The sequence below is a fragment of the Acomys minous genome (assembly GCF_964271855.1).
Source record: "Acomys minous genome assembly, chromosome: 3".
Classification (NCBI taxonomy): domain Eukaryota; kingdom Metazoa; phylum Chordata; class Mammalia; order Rodentia; family Muridae; genus Acomys; species Acomys minous.
Genome location: NC_140485.1, coordinates 119460847 through 119474938, shown reverse-complemented (window position 1 = coordinate 119474938; position 14092 = coordinate 119460847). Strand labels below are relative to the sequence as shown.

General features: G+C 47.6%; 1 protein-coding gene across 1 annotated transcript; it reads right to left on the bottom strand.

Annotated features, from left to right (window-relative positions):
* Positions 1 to 4697: 4697 nt before the first annotated feature.
* SLC35D3 (solute carrier family 35 member D3) lies at positions 4698 to 8353 on the bottom strand. Its single transcript, XM_084777419.1, has 2 exons — positions 7349 to 8353; positions 4698 to 6418 (listed from the first exon to the last, which is right to left on the bottom strand). The coding sequence occupies exons 1-2, from the start codon at positions 7785 to 7787 to the stop codon at positions 5589 to 5591; spliced, it is 1269 nt and encodes a 422-aa protein (XP_084633545.1). The 5' UTR covers positions 7788 to 8353; the 3' UTR covers positions 4698 to 5588.
* Positions 8354 to 14092: the final 5739 nt, after the last annotated feature.

Sequence of the window (14092 nt, the reverse complement as noted above, 5' to 3'; positions counted from 1 at the left end):
TGAGGGAAGGCAAGGCGGGAACTCAAGGCAGAAACTGAAGCAGGGAAAATAGCGGGACACTGCCCTGACGTCCATGGCTCTCCAAGCCTCAGCCTGCTTTCTTACATACCCCAGGACCACCTGGCCCAGAGTGGAACCAGCTGCTGTGGGCTGGGCATGCCCACATAATGATGAATCAGCAAAACGCTTCCACACGCTTGTCTACAAGTCGGTCTGAGGAAGCCGACTTCTCAATTGAGATTCTCTGCAGTTGACTCCAGCTTGTATCAAGTTGACAGGAAAAAAAAAAAGCCATCACTGTGTTGATGACCGTACAGTCCTGCAAATACACTAATGCCTAATAGTTGAGCTCTTAGACTGAGCAATTTTATGGCACCTAACATATTTTGATTGTATTCTAAAATTAAAAAAAAAAAAAAAAAAAAAGATCAACACAGAAGCCACCCGGAATATTGAGCAGTGGAGGTCGGAGAGGGAGAATGAGCCAGAAATCCTGAGAAATCCAGTGAGGGAGTGGACTTTTCAAAGTCACAGAAGGAGAAAAGGTGAAAGGGTTGTTTTAACTTGAGTATTAAAGGAGCCATTGATCGAAATGCTGGCTAGCCAGGTATATTGAATTATAACATGAACTAAGCCCTCTCCTAGACTTGGCTTGTCAGAGTGCCTCAACTCTCTTCAGCTAACTTACAAACAGAATTCTACACACACACACACACACACACACACACACACACACACATGCACAAATATTTTTCTTAAGAAGGAAATTGTCATCCATTTCTATCTTCACAGGAAAAAAAAAAGGATGAACAAACTAAAAATCAGTGACTGCTTTTTGACCCATTTGAGAGCTGAAGACAAGGATCAAATCACCACCCCAAACTCTGGAGGGCTAAGTTAATGCAGAAAGTCACAGTAAACCCTTCCTGAGTCAGAACCACTGGAGCTGTGGTTGGTAGAAATACCTAGATGACGGGTCTTGTAATTTACACGTGAGATTGGCTGTCTACGATCACAGTGGGTAACTAACTGGGGGCCACAGTCTTAGGCACATTCATATGGTCGTAAGTTTGGCATCTAGGAATTTCACAATTGGAAGAGGACTAAAAAGATCCTCAAGCCTCCAGGCAGAGACAGATGAAAAGTAATCTCAACGAGGCATGCCCAGACTGGTCTCCATAATAAGGATCCCTCTCTGGGCACAAAGATGTGGCCGAGCCTCTCCTATCTGGAGGAAAGGCTTTTATTCCTCCTATATTAAACCTCCATAGCTTTCCTGCCTCATCTATGAGGAGAAGAAAGGCTAAGAACATTTGCAAAGGGGGGAAAAAAAAACCAGGGATACGAGTCCACTAAGACTGCGACTTGCTAAGAATGCATAGCTGCAATAGGGATTTAGACAAGGATTGGATGGATGAAGAAAGGATGGATGGATTGAAGATGGGTAGACGAATGGATAGATAGATGCCAGCTTGTATCATGGATGATGGGTGAATAATAGATAAAAAATGGTATGGTTATATGATAAAATACTATTCATCAATAAAATGAAATTATTTTATTTGTAGCACTATGGATGGAATTAAAGGATACTGCGTTAAGTTAAATAAGTCAAGCACAGAAAGACAATTACCACACGTTCTCACTCAAGTGTGCAAGCAAAAAATGGTTGTTTCACAGAACTAGAGTGTTGAACAGCAGTAACTTAGAGCCTGGGGATAGGGTAACTTATCACATAACAAAATACAGTTAAACAGAGGATCCTAAGAGTTATTTATATTCTATAAATAACTAGAGAGGAATTTGAAATTTCTCAAAACAAAGAAATGAGGAATGTTTACAGAAAAATAATATTCTATATTCTCTTCCGGTGTTGTGATGGAACACTCTCAGCAAAAGCAGCTTTGGAGAGGAAAAGGGTTTATTTCGTCTTACACCTGCAGGTCACAGTCCATCACTGAAGGAACTCAAGGTGTGGACTGAGAGGCAAGGACTGTGAGGTAGGAACCATAAAGGAATGCTTCTTGCTGGCTCACTCACTGGCTCACATTGTGATGGTTTCATTCTACAGCTTGGATGGGCCCTTCTACAGCAACTAATGATCAGGACGGTCCCTGAAATGTCATTTACCTCGACGTGGTCCATACCCTCCCCTAATAGTCACATCAGCAGAGTTCCATTTCCATGCCTGGACTGCAGCAGAAAGAGCTGAAGGCAATAGAGAGAAAAAGTGAGTATGACACTATAGTTGTGGCAAACAGTGCTGAGCCCAATTTCCAGCCCTGTGAGCAAGACACCTCGTTTAGAGGCCCATTTGTCTCGGCTCCTGTCCCCTGGGGTATCCATCTTCTGGCTTACCACACTAAGAAAATCATTAAGCGTTGTTGTGTCTCTGTTCCTAGGATGGTGAAGAGCCTCCCGAACTGAAATTCATAAGGAAGCTATTAAGTCATGAGGCCCCTCCCTGAGCTTACACATGACACAAATCATTGCCAGGGAGAGGAGACTCTTGCAAGGTCCAGCTGCAAGTTGAGCAAAGAGCTCTAGGGATGTGGTTTCTGTGAGTCACCAGCTATCCTAGGAAGGCCGTTGGTGATACAACTGTCTCTGAGTTGTCCACGCTCCTATATCCCCTCACTCCTGTTCCTTGTAAGAAACTGCCTGAGCCGGGCGTGGTGGCACACACCTTTAATCCCAGCACTTGGGAGGCAGAGGCAGGTGGATCTCTGTGAGTTCCAGGCCAGCCTGGTCTACAAAGGGAGTCCAGCATAGTCAAGGCCACACAGAAAAACCTTGTCTCCAAAACCAAACCAAACCAAACCAAAAACAAGAACCCCCCCCCCAAAGGTCATGGGTCAAGCTAGACCTGGGTGTTTCATTTCTTGGGTCTATGGTTGGTATCTAAGATCAGTCTGTTCACGTCTCCTCAGGGCAAGTCAAGCTGCAGGCATGCTAAATGGCAAGAAAATAAGTTTAAAGAGACAAAGGAAACGTCTGAATTGGATCCGATATGGATGCCACAGGCTTTAGCATTATCTGAGAGGGAATTATAAACAACCGTGCTGAGGTCTCTCATGAGGACAGTATGCAAGAACAGGCAGATACTGAAAGCAGAGGGCTGGAAACTGAGGAAGAATAAAAAAGAAATGCATCAATAACAAAAAACAGCAACAACAAAAAACAAAAACAACACTAGTGTGACAAAAAATGAAGGAAGTCCTCTGACCAGCTCAGTTAAGTAAAGAGTCAGATGACGCCATTAAAAAATAAAATAAAAATAAAAGTTCCTAAGCTGAGAGCTGGTGCGATGGTCTCTGCCTATAATCCTAGGCCTTGAAAAGTGGATACAGGAAGGTGAGGGGTCGAAGGCACTGCCCTGTAGCCCATGATGCAATTTTTCCTAGGAATTATTCATTCTGTCAGGCTAGGTAGTTTTATTGTCAAATTTTAGCATTTCTTTTTGATCTTTCCTTAGTTTCCATCCCTTTGTGTGTCATATCTGTCTTCTTTCGGGTACTGTCTGCTATTTGTATGAGAGATGTTAAGTAGAGACTCCCACATTTTGTCTAAGGAGTGCAACAACTTTTGTTATTTATCTTTTGGGGAGTTTTCTTATCCTATCACTATAGTCTCCTCCAACTTGACAAGATTTTAGTGCCAAACCATCTGATTAAAGAGCAGTTTAACTGTTGATATGGGGACATTTAAAATATGCAGTAACATTTTTTAAAAAATCATTAGTAAACTTAGAGTAAAACAAACTAGCCTCTATTAACATGGGTAGGTATCTTCCAGTTAGCTTTGAGCCATAGAGCCAACAATAAGGCTTCTGGGAGGAATTCTGCCTCGAGACTTCGGCTTAGGGGCCGTGGCCTGAGTTTGCCAAAGATTTCAGACTAGCCACCCCCCCCCCAACCCCCGTGATCATGAATTCCTTAATATTTCCCTCTCCTATAGCTCTAAAAGGCTCTAAGAGAATGTTTCATCAATTTTGTTGCAATCTGTGCAAACCCTCATTTGTGACCAAAGGGAATTTTTGTTCAGAAAAAAAAAATTTTTTTTGTCTTTGATGGTGCTATAAAAAGAAATCCCAGGCTTCCTTCAAATATAAGATGCCACTATCTGACCCTCTCAGGAAGATGCTGGCTAACAAGAGTAGCCTCAGTGTCACAGTACCTCTCGGTACTCCCCTTTGGTGGTTGCTGCCATCTATTCTATTGAAATTTCCACTTCCAGTGGCACCTGGTAGGAGCAGCTTTCATTCTTCAGTAGGAGATGGTAGTTTACCTCTTTATAGTTTGTTTCACTGGAAATTCCCTGTTGTTGTTTTTGTTTTATCACTTTAAATTCAACTGCACCGAGTAATTTGGAATGGTCTCAGTGGCAGCTGGGAGTGTAGCTCAGTTGGCAAAGTGCCTGCCTAGCACGAGGGAAGCCCTCAATCCACAGCACCACAGCACGTTAAACTAGTCATTACGTGCTGGTAATCCCAACCCAGGGAAGGTAAAAGCAGGAAGGTCAGAAGTTCGAAGTTATCACTGTAAAAAGGGAAAATGATAGGTTCACCCTTTCACAAAGCCACCACTATATTCCCACAAGTGGAAAGCATTTTCCAACTGCCCAACAGAATGTAAATGTTTCTGAAACAAACTTTAACAGTTTATCTCTTTACAGATAGACTCACGCTTTATTTTTTGACAAATATAAGATAGAAAAATATTATAATGCGAATATAGCAGTTGCTCTTTTTGTAACAGAGTTTGGGGGTATGCAGTGCAGACCAAGGTGGCCTGTCTCCCTTCTGGCTGTTCTACGGTCAACACTGAATTATATTCCAGCCACTGCATTTGCTTGAAAGAGTATCACACGGGAAAAATGGACTTTTAAAAGGTTATAGCATTCAATAATAAATATTATAAAGCAGAGAACCCAAGCAGCCTTTAAGATATATAATTACAAAGAGCAAACTTTAGACTTCATAATCAAAGCTAAGAACACATGTCTTCAAAATAGCTTCAACATTTCCTATCAATATATAATAGAATCATTCAATAATCATTTTTTTAATAACCAAAGAAAAATTCGAGTAAACACAATATTGCAGATGACCCAAAGAGTAAACAATTCAGTGTGTTTATAAATGTCATTTCAACAATATACTTTTTGCCTAACAGGCAATAAAAACTAGTTCTGTCATCAGAAATGTGCCCCTGAACGTGACCTCTGAACTTAATCAGTGATGTCATCATTGCTACAAGCCATCTTTGGAAAGGGTGGCTGAGGGACTCTTGGTACATGCAGATATTTGGTTATGATCATAAAGACAAAAAAAAATCAATGTCCAGAAGTCTGAGGCTGAAATCATTTTGTTAAGCACCCGCATTGGTCTCCTTCTGTGGCACCTCAGGCAAAGTCCCACTAAACAATAGTAATAAATAAAAAGTAGGTGCTAAATTTTTCTCTCTTGGTCCCTTTCAGCTTTTCTGTACTTCTCTTCTTCCACTCCTCAGAATAAAACTCGAGGCCCCTCCTTAAATGTTTAATGGAAAATAACCGTATGTACATATGTACATACATGCATGTCTTTTTCAAGGGCTGGGTAACTCCTCATTTTCTATCAAATAATCCTTCCTCATATACTTAGTTCCCCTAAGTAACCTCCACACCTCCAAGTAAGCGTCCTTTAAGGACCTCCTACTCCCTTCCTCAGAAAGCTGTTCTGCTCTTGAACTCGTAGCCAGTGAGTCCCCCCTGGGGCTGCCCCTTGACTCTTGCCCACCTTGCTGTATGGAGCCACCTGCCCCTTCCTCACCCTCTGGCCCGCTATTTCCGTCGCCCTTGGCGGGCAGCTCCTCTAAGGCGAAAGGCAACTGGTCCCCTCTCGGCAATGGTTCGTCTCCCTCTGCCTGCGATTCCAAATCCTCATAGTTACTTTGCCTCCTGGTCTCCAGGAATTTGGCCACGCAGTAAATGATGGAGCCCAGGGTGTTCACCACAACGCCGGCAATGAACAAGGAGGTGGGCTCCACGTCGCTGAAGGCCACCATGCCCACCGTGATAGTGGCGATGCTCTTCACCACGCCCACGAAGCTGGTGGTCACCGCGGAGTTGATGTAGGTACAGTGTAGTGTAGTGAAGTTCATGGCACACCCGATCAGGATACAGGCCACAAAGATGGAAACCATGGCCGGGTCCTTCCAGCCTGGGAAAGTCCAGGCATGGATGGAGTCGGTGCTGGCGAAGGAGCAGATGACCAGCAGTGGGGTGGCGGAGACCGCGATGACATACTGTGCGGTGAGAGGCCCGTGCTCCGTGTCTGCGCTCGCCTTCTGGATCAGCACCAGGTAGGCTGCGTGCACCAACACCGCCAGCACACCGGTCACGTACCCAATGGGGTCGCCTGTCAGGTCGCCAGCTCCTGAGCGCACCAAGACGGTCCAGCCAGTGCCAGGAAAGAAAGAGAAGACACAGGGTTCGTTTGGGTGGGTATCCACTCCCGGAAGCTTGTCCCCTTGGAAAACCCCGCTTAGCGTCCCACTTCTGCCCACGAATTTCCCGAGTGCCCAACAGAAACCTTTCTTGCCTCCATTACAGTGTCAAAATGCGATAGTCAAACACAGTCAATGCACCCCTTCGTCCTCCAACCAGAAAGAAGGCCACTGAGAGCTCAGATGCTCTTGAGTTAGGCGCCTTGGCATCCCTGAGGCTGCAAGGAGGTCACCTGGGAGGGTGGTTCCTCCACCCCGCCCCGTGGGCACCAGAAGGGAGAGGGAACCCCAGCTAGTCGCCTCAACCCGGCGCTGGCGCGGGCCCCGGAAAAAGGGTTTCCCGGCTGCCCGCAGCTGAATCCTCCCGGCCCCTCCCGCACCTGAGCCTCGGGCGGGTCCCTTCTGCCTAGCGCTTGGGTATTCGGGAGGAGACCGGGTCGCCTAAGCTTAGCTCCCATCTCTCCAGCCCCACATCCCTGAGTGATCCGAGGAAGTTCCCGGCCCCCTTCCTTCCGGCTCAGTCCAGGGCTGGACTCCAGCTCTAGGTTCACGCGACTCTTTAACCCTCCTGGAGGAAAAGGCTGAACAAGAAAGACCCGGGTGGGGGCGACACGCGGAGAAAAGGGGCGGGGGACGGAAGCCGGGACACCTGGGTAGGTGGGGAGGGCTGACGAAGGAGGTTGGAAGGCTATGGGTCTTAGAAGAAAAGTCCCTTTTGTGAGCTCAGCGACCACTCAAAGATCTCCGCCTCTCTCTGCCTCAGTCTCCCTATCTGGCTATGAGGGCGTTGCACCGAGTGGTCCCCGCGGTCTCTATCGAGTGGGGTGGGTGGACTAGGGGTTGGCGCGGGTCCCGCTCACCTGCCAGGGCGGCGCCGCAGGTGGTGATGAGCACGGCCGCCAGCACCCCTGGCGAGGGCGCGCCGTTCTTGAGCACCAGCACACCGATGAGCATGGTGACTAGGGGAAGGCAGCGCTTGAAGACTACGTACATGGGCAGGCTGAGGCCGCGCAGCGACCAGAGAGTGAGGCTGGACTGCAGCGTGGAAAGCACAGCGACCCCCGCGAAGGAGCGAGCCAGGCTCAGGCCGAAGGGGGGCACGGCGATGAGCCCCAGGCGCCGCAGCAGCTCCAGGCTCAGCGCCGCGGTGGAGCTGGTCAGGCACTGCACCAGGGTCAGGAAGGAGAACTGGTAGCGGCTGATGAGGAACTTGAGCAAGATGTTGAGGGAGCCGGAGAAGACTCCGTGTGCAATAGCCACGGAGATGCCCAGCACGCGGCCCCGGCACAGCTGCCGCATAGCGCCGACCCCGCCGCACTCCGCTGTGGCGGAGCTCGGGACTAGCAGGAGGGCAGCGGAGAGGCGCGGAGCGAGGGCGGCGGGGGCGCGGGCCCGGCAGCCGGGCGAGGCGAAAGGCAGGGAGTGCGGGCTGGGCTGCGGAGGGCAGCTCCAGCCGGGCGTCCTCGCGGCTCGGCGGCTTCGCGTGAGACTGCCCCGCAGCTCCCGGGAGGCGGGGGCGGGGGACTCCGAAAAGTAGCAAGTGGGGTTGGGGGTGGGGGTGATGGATCTGAGAGGAGTGGCGGGAATCCTAGCGAACGCCACTTGGAAGTAGGTGAGGACCCGCGATGAGCTGTGTCCCGCGTGGCTCCCGGGTCAGGAGGACGCTGTACCTAGTGCGGGCTGGAGGCAGTACACGCTGGGTCGGCTACCGTGGGGCGGGATGGTTACCATGGGGCGGGACGAGCCTGCGCCCCTTGGGCATCCAGCGCCCACCTGGGTCGGCTCTCAGAGCGCGGTTCCTCCTCCCCTCCTACAGCGGCAGAGCAGTGGGGTGCGTGCTGGGGATCCCTGCACAGCTAAAACCCGTATTAGAAACTGCAGCGCTCCAGCATTGAGCACCGTTCATTGGTCGCAACAAGTGACGGCGCCCCCAGCCCGGTGGCCCGCGAGTTGCAGCGGATTTTCCACCCACGGTCTCGCCCTGCATTGTACGGGAAACGAGACACGTCGGTGCTGGAGGGTGGCGGGGCCCTTGGCACCCAAGATCCCAGTGCTTTGAAAGAAGTAGCTGCTGGGCAGTGCTTAGGAGCCCTGAGGTTGGCCTTTTCTGGTGGCTGGCTATAAGCTTGAATTCTGCGCCGGTCTCAGGAAAGGTCCTGGGACCGCGCGTGGCCCTCATGAGGGATGGCGTCTGGGCAGCGGATCGTGGGAATGGAGGGACATATTTAATTTAGGCAAAGAGATAAATTAAGCAAAAGAGTAAGGACTATGAGGAGGGGCAAGCCGACAGTACAAGTGGTGGAGGAGCTTGGCGGAGAAGGAGCCCCAGAAGTGGAGAGGTAGAGCTAGGGTTAGGGTTACTGGGCTGCTGCTTGACAAAGGGGAGAAAGCAGAGGGCGGGGCGCGGCAGCGTTGAACCTTAGTCTCTCCACCCTGTCGGGAGGTTCCCTATGTCGGTTTTTTGGATCCCAGAGAACTGGTTTCAGCCCGCTAGACAGTCACAGGCAGCTACAGGGAGTAGGATTGTGTGGCTATCACTTTCCCCGGCCAGAAACTACACCTCTGCCCCGAAGTACTTGTGAAATGTGTATTTGTTTCTCCCTGTAAGAGAAAAAGAAATATACTTTTCTTTTTGTGACTCCCCCATTCCAATGAGGCTTTGATTTGAATTCATTTGCGGGGGAAGTTAAGCTCCCACCCTCAGCGAACGCAGCAGGAGCAGAGCCACTGTCGCTGGGCTTCTGCCACCTCCAGCCACAGTAGTTTTCATGCTACTTGAAATTTGTAGTAATGGCCAGGCTTTGCCTGAGAAGTGGGGGTCTTGATATCTTGGCGGCGTCGCGCTCCTTTCAATCACTGAGGCCTCATCTCTTTGCCACCGGAATTTCAAACTTCTAACCTTCAAAATATCACACCTCCTTGCATAAAGTTCCTCAAAACCTAATATCTTCATGTTTTTTACACTTCTATACTGAACCCGATAGTAGAGTACAGATGTAGAGAGTGATTATTAGCCCAGCAGGGAGATGACAATCAGAGCAGGAATCCCAGGCTCACTGCAGCTCCTGATGAGGGCCAGTTTTTGTACTGTGGGTGCATTAGTGAGAGGGGCGCGCCATCTCAGCCAGTCCTCATTTAGCCTAGCTAGTGCCCAGCCATTAGCATGTCCCTGACAGGTGTGCACTCAGGACCACATACAGCTGACTTTGCAGGAATAACCCCAGAGGCATTGCGAGGAAAGCTTCCGGTTCCCCTAGCAGCTCTTGGGCTTTGGTTCCCCTGGGAACTCTTCAGTTTTATTACTATAAGCTGCGGTTACACACTATTAGCTATTTAAGAGACTCTGGTTTTACAAGGGCTCAGGAAAGGCTAACAGTCGCACAAACTATATGTATGGTTTAAGGGCATCTTCAAAATATACAGAGCTCAAGACTGAATGGGAACTTTTTTTTTCCTTTTAAGATTTCCAATAGGAGAGCCCTGAGATTCCTGTTTCTCCGAACCACTCCAATTATAGGGCCGCTGCTGCAAGCCATCCCATTATAAGCGAATACGATAAAGAAGTGGCTGTACAGCCCTAGTTTTGGAATGATTCATTTCTGCCAGCAATTATAATTGCTTCCATTTGTGACACTAACATTAGGTAGAAGATTGGGGGCTGACTCAGCTACCTTACCCTTCTCATTTAGGCAAGACTGCTTAGCTTACATTTCTGATTCCATGGACGCGATATGAAACAGCAGATTTTCTCTGCTGTATTATATATAATTCTCTAATAGGACCTAACAAATTAACCCCATCTCCAACAGAAGTAGTTACTTGATAAGTTCCTAGAGAAAGATCAAAATAAATATCACAGTATATTTATTAAGATCAGTGGAACCAGAATTTGGATCTGAAGTCACAAAGCCATTTGGCCAATTGGAATCAAGTCACCAAAGGTCTAGACGCAAGCTTTTTATCTTTAGAGCTACTCAATAAATATTAGTGGCATAAAAATCAATCTTTCAGTTCATTCATTCAGCAAACATACTGAACAAATATTCTGTCCTAGGTAGTCTGTTAGGGGGATTCAAGGATGAGCCCTCAGCTGGTCCTTGGGAGCATACCCGGGGGAGAGACAGCACAGAAGGAAAATGCAGCAAGAGACACAACACCCAGGAAGTACATCCACTCAACAGGGAGCAGAGATGCCTTTCTGGAGAAAGAAGTAAGGTCCTAAATAGCTCTACAAGGAAGTGCTGTCCTCACTGTTCACCATAGACCACACTAGGACTGCTCACAGCTGGCTGCCCTTCATTCCTTTCCACATGGGGTCATATACAAACCGTACAGGACTTTAAAAAGTAACATTGGGAGGTCATTTGCATGCATCTCAAGCTTGTTTTTTTTTTTTTAAAGCACTCTGTGGTAATCAACTTTCAAGGTAGTTTCATTCCCGGTGGGGACCTGTTTTCCTGGACTGTAGTTGGTCTTGGTAACCAACGGAACGCGGCAGGAATGTGTGTGTTACTCCAGAAGCTTGGATCTTGGATTTTCTCTTCATCACTTCTGGGGAGGCCCAATGGCCTCTCGTTGGGACACCTCACATGGCCTACGGGGAGTCTATGTGGCTGGTAACGTACAAACAACCACTCAACAGCTCATCTGAATGTCATGAGAAAACCCAAGGCTGAATCAATTAGCCAAGTCATTTCTGTTACCTGACCACCAGAACTGTAAGTCAATAAGGGTGGCTCTTAACTACATATCCTAATAGCAACACATTTTCCTATGTCAGAATGAGAGAGAGAGAGAGAGAGAGAGAGAGAGAGAGAGAGAGAGAGAGAGAAAGGGAGGGAGAAAGAGTGTGTTGATGTTGTAAGCAGGGGCATTGGAGACCGGAGGTCAACCTTGGGTGCTACTCCACAAAAGCTGTACACTGTGGGGCTTTCATTTTGTGCATCAATATGTATGTGCACACCCGTCCACAGAGTCCAGAAGAAGGTGTGGGATCCTTTGAAGCTGGACTTTTAGGAAGTTGTGAGCTCCTGATGTAGGCGCTGGGAACTGATGCTCTTAACCCCTGAACCATCTCAGTATCTGATATAGGATCTTTCTCTGGCACCTGGGGCTTGAAGATTAAGCTAGGCTGACAGGCCAATGAATCCCCTGGGGCCCCTTTCTCTGCCTGTGCAGTGGTAGATTACAACCATGACCCACCCAATTCACCTTTTCAGGTAGGATGGTGAGATGTTTCATATTCTCATGGTTGATTGTAACAGACTGAGCTGTTACTGCAGCCCTCAGACACTCTTTAAATGGCTGTAGAAATATAATCTTTTCCTCTTTTCTCTTCCTCACCCTTCTCCTCTTCCCTCTCTCCTTCCTCTCCCTCCTCTTCTTTCCTGTAATGGGAACTGAACTCAGGGTCTCATACACCTCAGGTAAGTGTTTTGCCACTGAGCTATATCCCTAGCCCTTAGGCATTCTGAGAATCCTGGGAATGGAGCTGCTGGGTGGCAGAGGAACTTACCAAATTGACTTGCTGCTGAAACAGTGTAAAACCATGCTCTCATGTTAACCAGCACTGGATTTTATCAGTAGTTTAAACGCTTGCCAGAGTGATATGCACAAAAGGGGAGGGGGAGACACCTCACTTTAATTATTATTTCCTTGTCATCAGTGAGGGAGAACCTACTGAACATTTTCAAACATTTGTAAACTCTCCATTGGTAACCTATGTCTATTTGTGTTTTGTGTCTAGTAATTTTTTAAAAAGACTCATTATTTTTATATATGTGTAAGCGTGTGTGTTGATGCTGTGTGTGTCTGGTTGCTTGCAGAGGCCAGAAAAAGGTGCTGGACACTGTAGGCTACAAACCAAACATATATTTGGTTGATAGAGAAACAAGTGTTGTTAACTGCCAAACTACTTCTCTAGCCCACCTATTGATTTTTAAGAGTTATTTATAAATTCTGAATAGTGGGACTGGGGTGATGGCTCAGTCAGTAAAATGCTTGCCTCACAATGATGCAGACCTGAGTTTGGTCCCCAGAACCCATGAAAATATAGCTGGAATTGGTGTTGCACAGTTGTAATCGCAGCGCTGGGGAGGTGGAGATTCGCCCGCGTGGATGTCCAGGCTTTATCATCGAGTTCCAGGCCAGTGAGAGACTCTATAAAATACCAAGGTGGGAGTATACACTGCACATATTATGTGCACCTGCACACACATGAACATGCATCCACACACACACACATAAAATAATGCACTCTGGCGGTTAGCCAACAGGGGCTAATGCAGCCTTGAAAGTATATCCTCTCTTTATGCCCTCTCTCCATCAGCTCTGAGAACTGTGAGTTTGCTATTTTAGGGTTTGCTGTCAATCTTTTCCTTTAGTCATTTCATGTAACTTTTAAAAGTGATGAGTAAGAACTTGCCAAGCCAAAGGCAGAACACCTAAGGCACACAGACTAGTTTGAGCAGAGATGGGACTGAGAACTTGCATGCTTTCTACAGGCTTTTGTGAGTATCCTGGGGCTGTAGGAGACAACTTGCTACAGGCAGGGACTAGAACTCAGATGTCTGGTTAGGATTCCTTTAGGCAATCCTGCAGGCAGAGAAAGGTTTCACAATACAATTGGGATAATCCAGTTACATTTTAGCCCAGTCTTTGGCAGCAGCACACAGGAGGGTGGCCCTGAAATAGAGTGGCTACTTAAGAGACTGATAGCAACTTTTCAGGGAAACTGAGGTGGAGGAGCTCTGGTCGAGGGGTAAAGGGCCAGGGCACTGAGTGACCTGTTCAGCGTGTGTGAGGAGAGAGGCCTTTAGCTGATCTAAACTGACATTTAACTTGACTCTTCCTTGGCAACTAAGGAAAAAATGCACACAGGAGGAAGGTGCTGGGTTAGTGAGCAAAATGACTTCAGCTCAAAGAAAATGTGTTCCCTGGCTAATGGGAGACTCAGTAGGAGAAGGCAGGAGGCAACCAGTATTCAGTTCATATGTTTTAAAAAAGAATCAAGTAGAATGACACATCTAAGAGAAGACCTGCTAAGTAAGAATTTACTAAGGATTCGTCTTTGGAAAAGCCAAGTTACTACTAAGACACTCAGTGAAGAAATAAGCGTGGAAGGCAAAAGCAACGTTGGCATTCTGCCTGTTCTGGAGAGAAAATGGGCTTCATAGGGTCACCCGGGCTCAGGCTCAATGTCTTCCCTTTGGGGGCTGAAAAGTCCTCTCGAAATGATCAGCCTAGTCACCAGAGGCTACATCTCAATTCTTTCTTAGCAAGCCAATTCACCTTCTTAGAGAGATGGTCATGTGGCAGGGGCACCAGCTTAGGCTTCAATTATTACCTGCTGTGTGTTGCGACGCCTGGCACACTGGCTTCCTTGTCTAGAAAACAGGGTGGCACTGAAAAAGTAAGGAATAAAAATTTAGAAGGACTGCATACTAGCTGGGCACGGTGGGTACATGCCTTTAATCCCAGCAGGGGAGGCAGAGGTATAAAACAGTGTTTGTTCCTCTTAACCTCACTATTACATAAATGAGACTCTTTAATAACTTGTTTATAAAGTTATACAACACAATCTTGAACAGTTTAAGTCTGTTCTT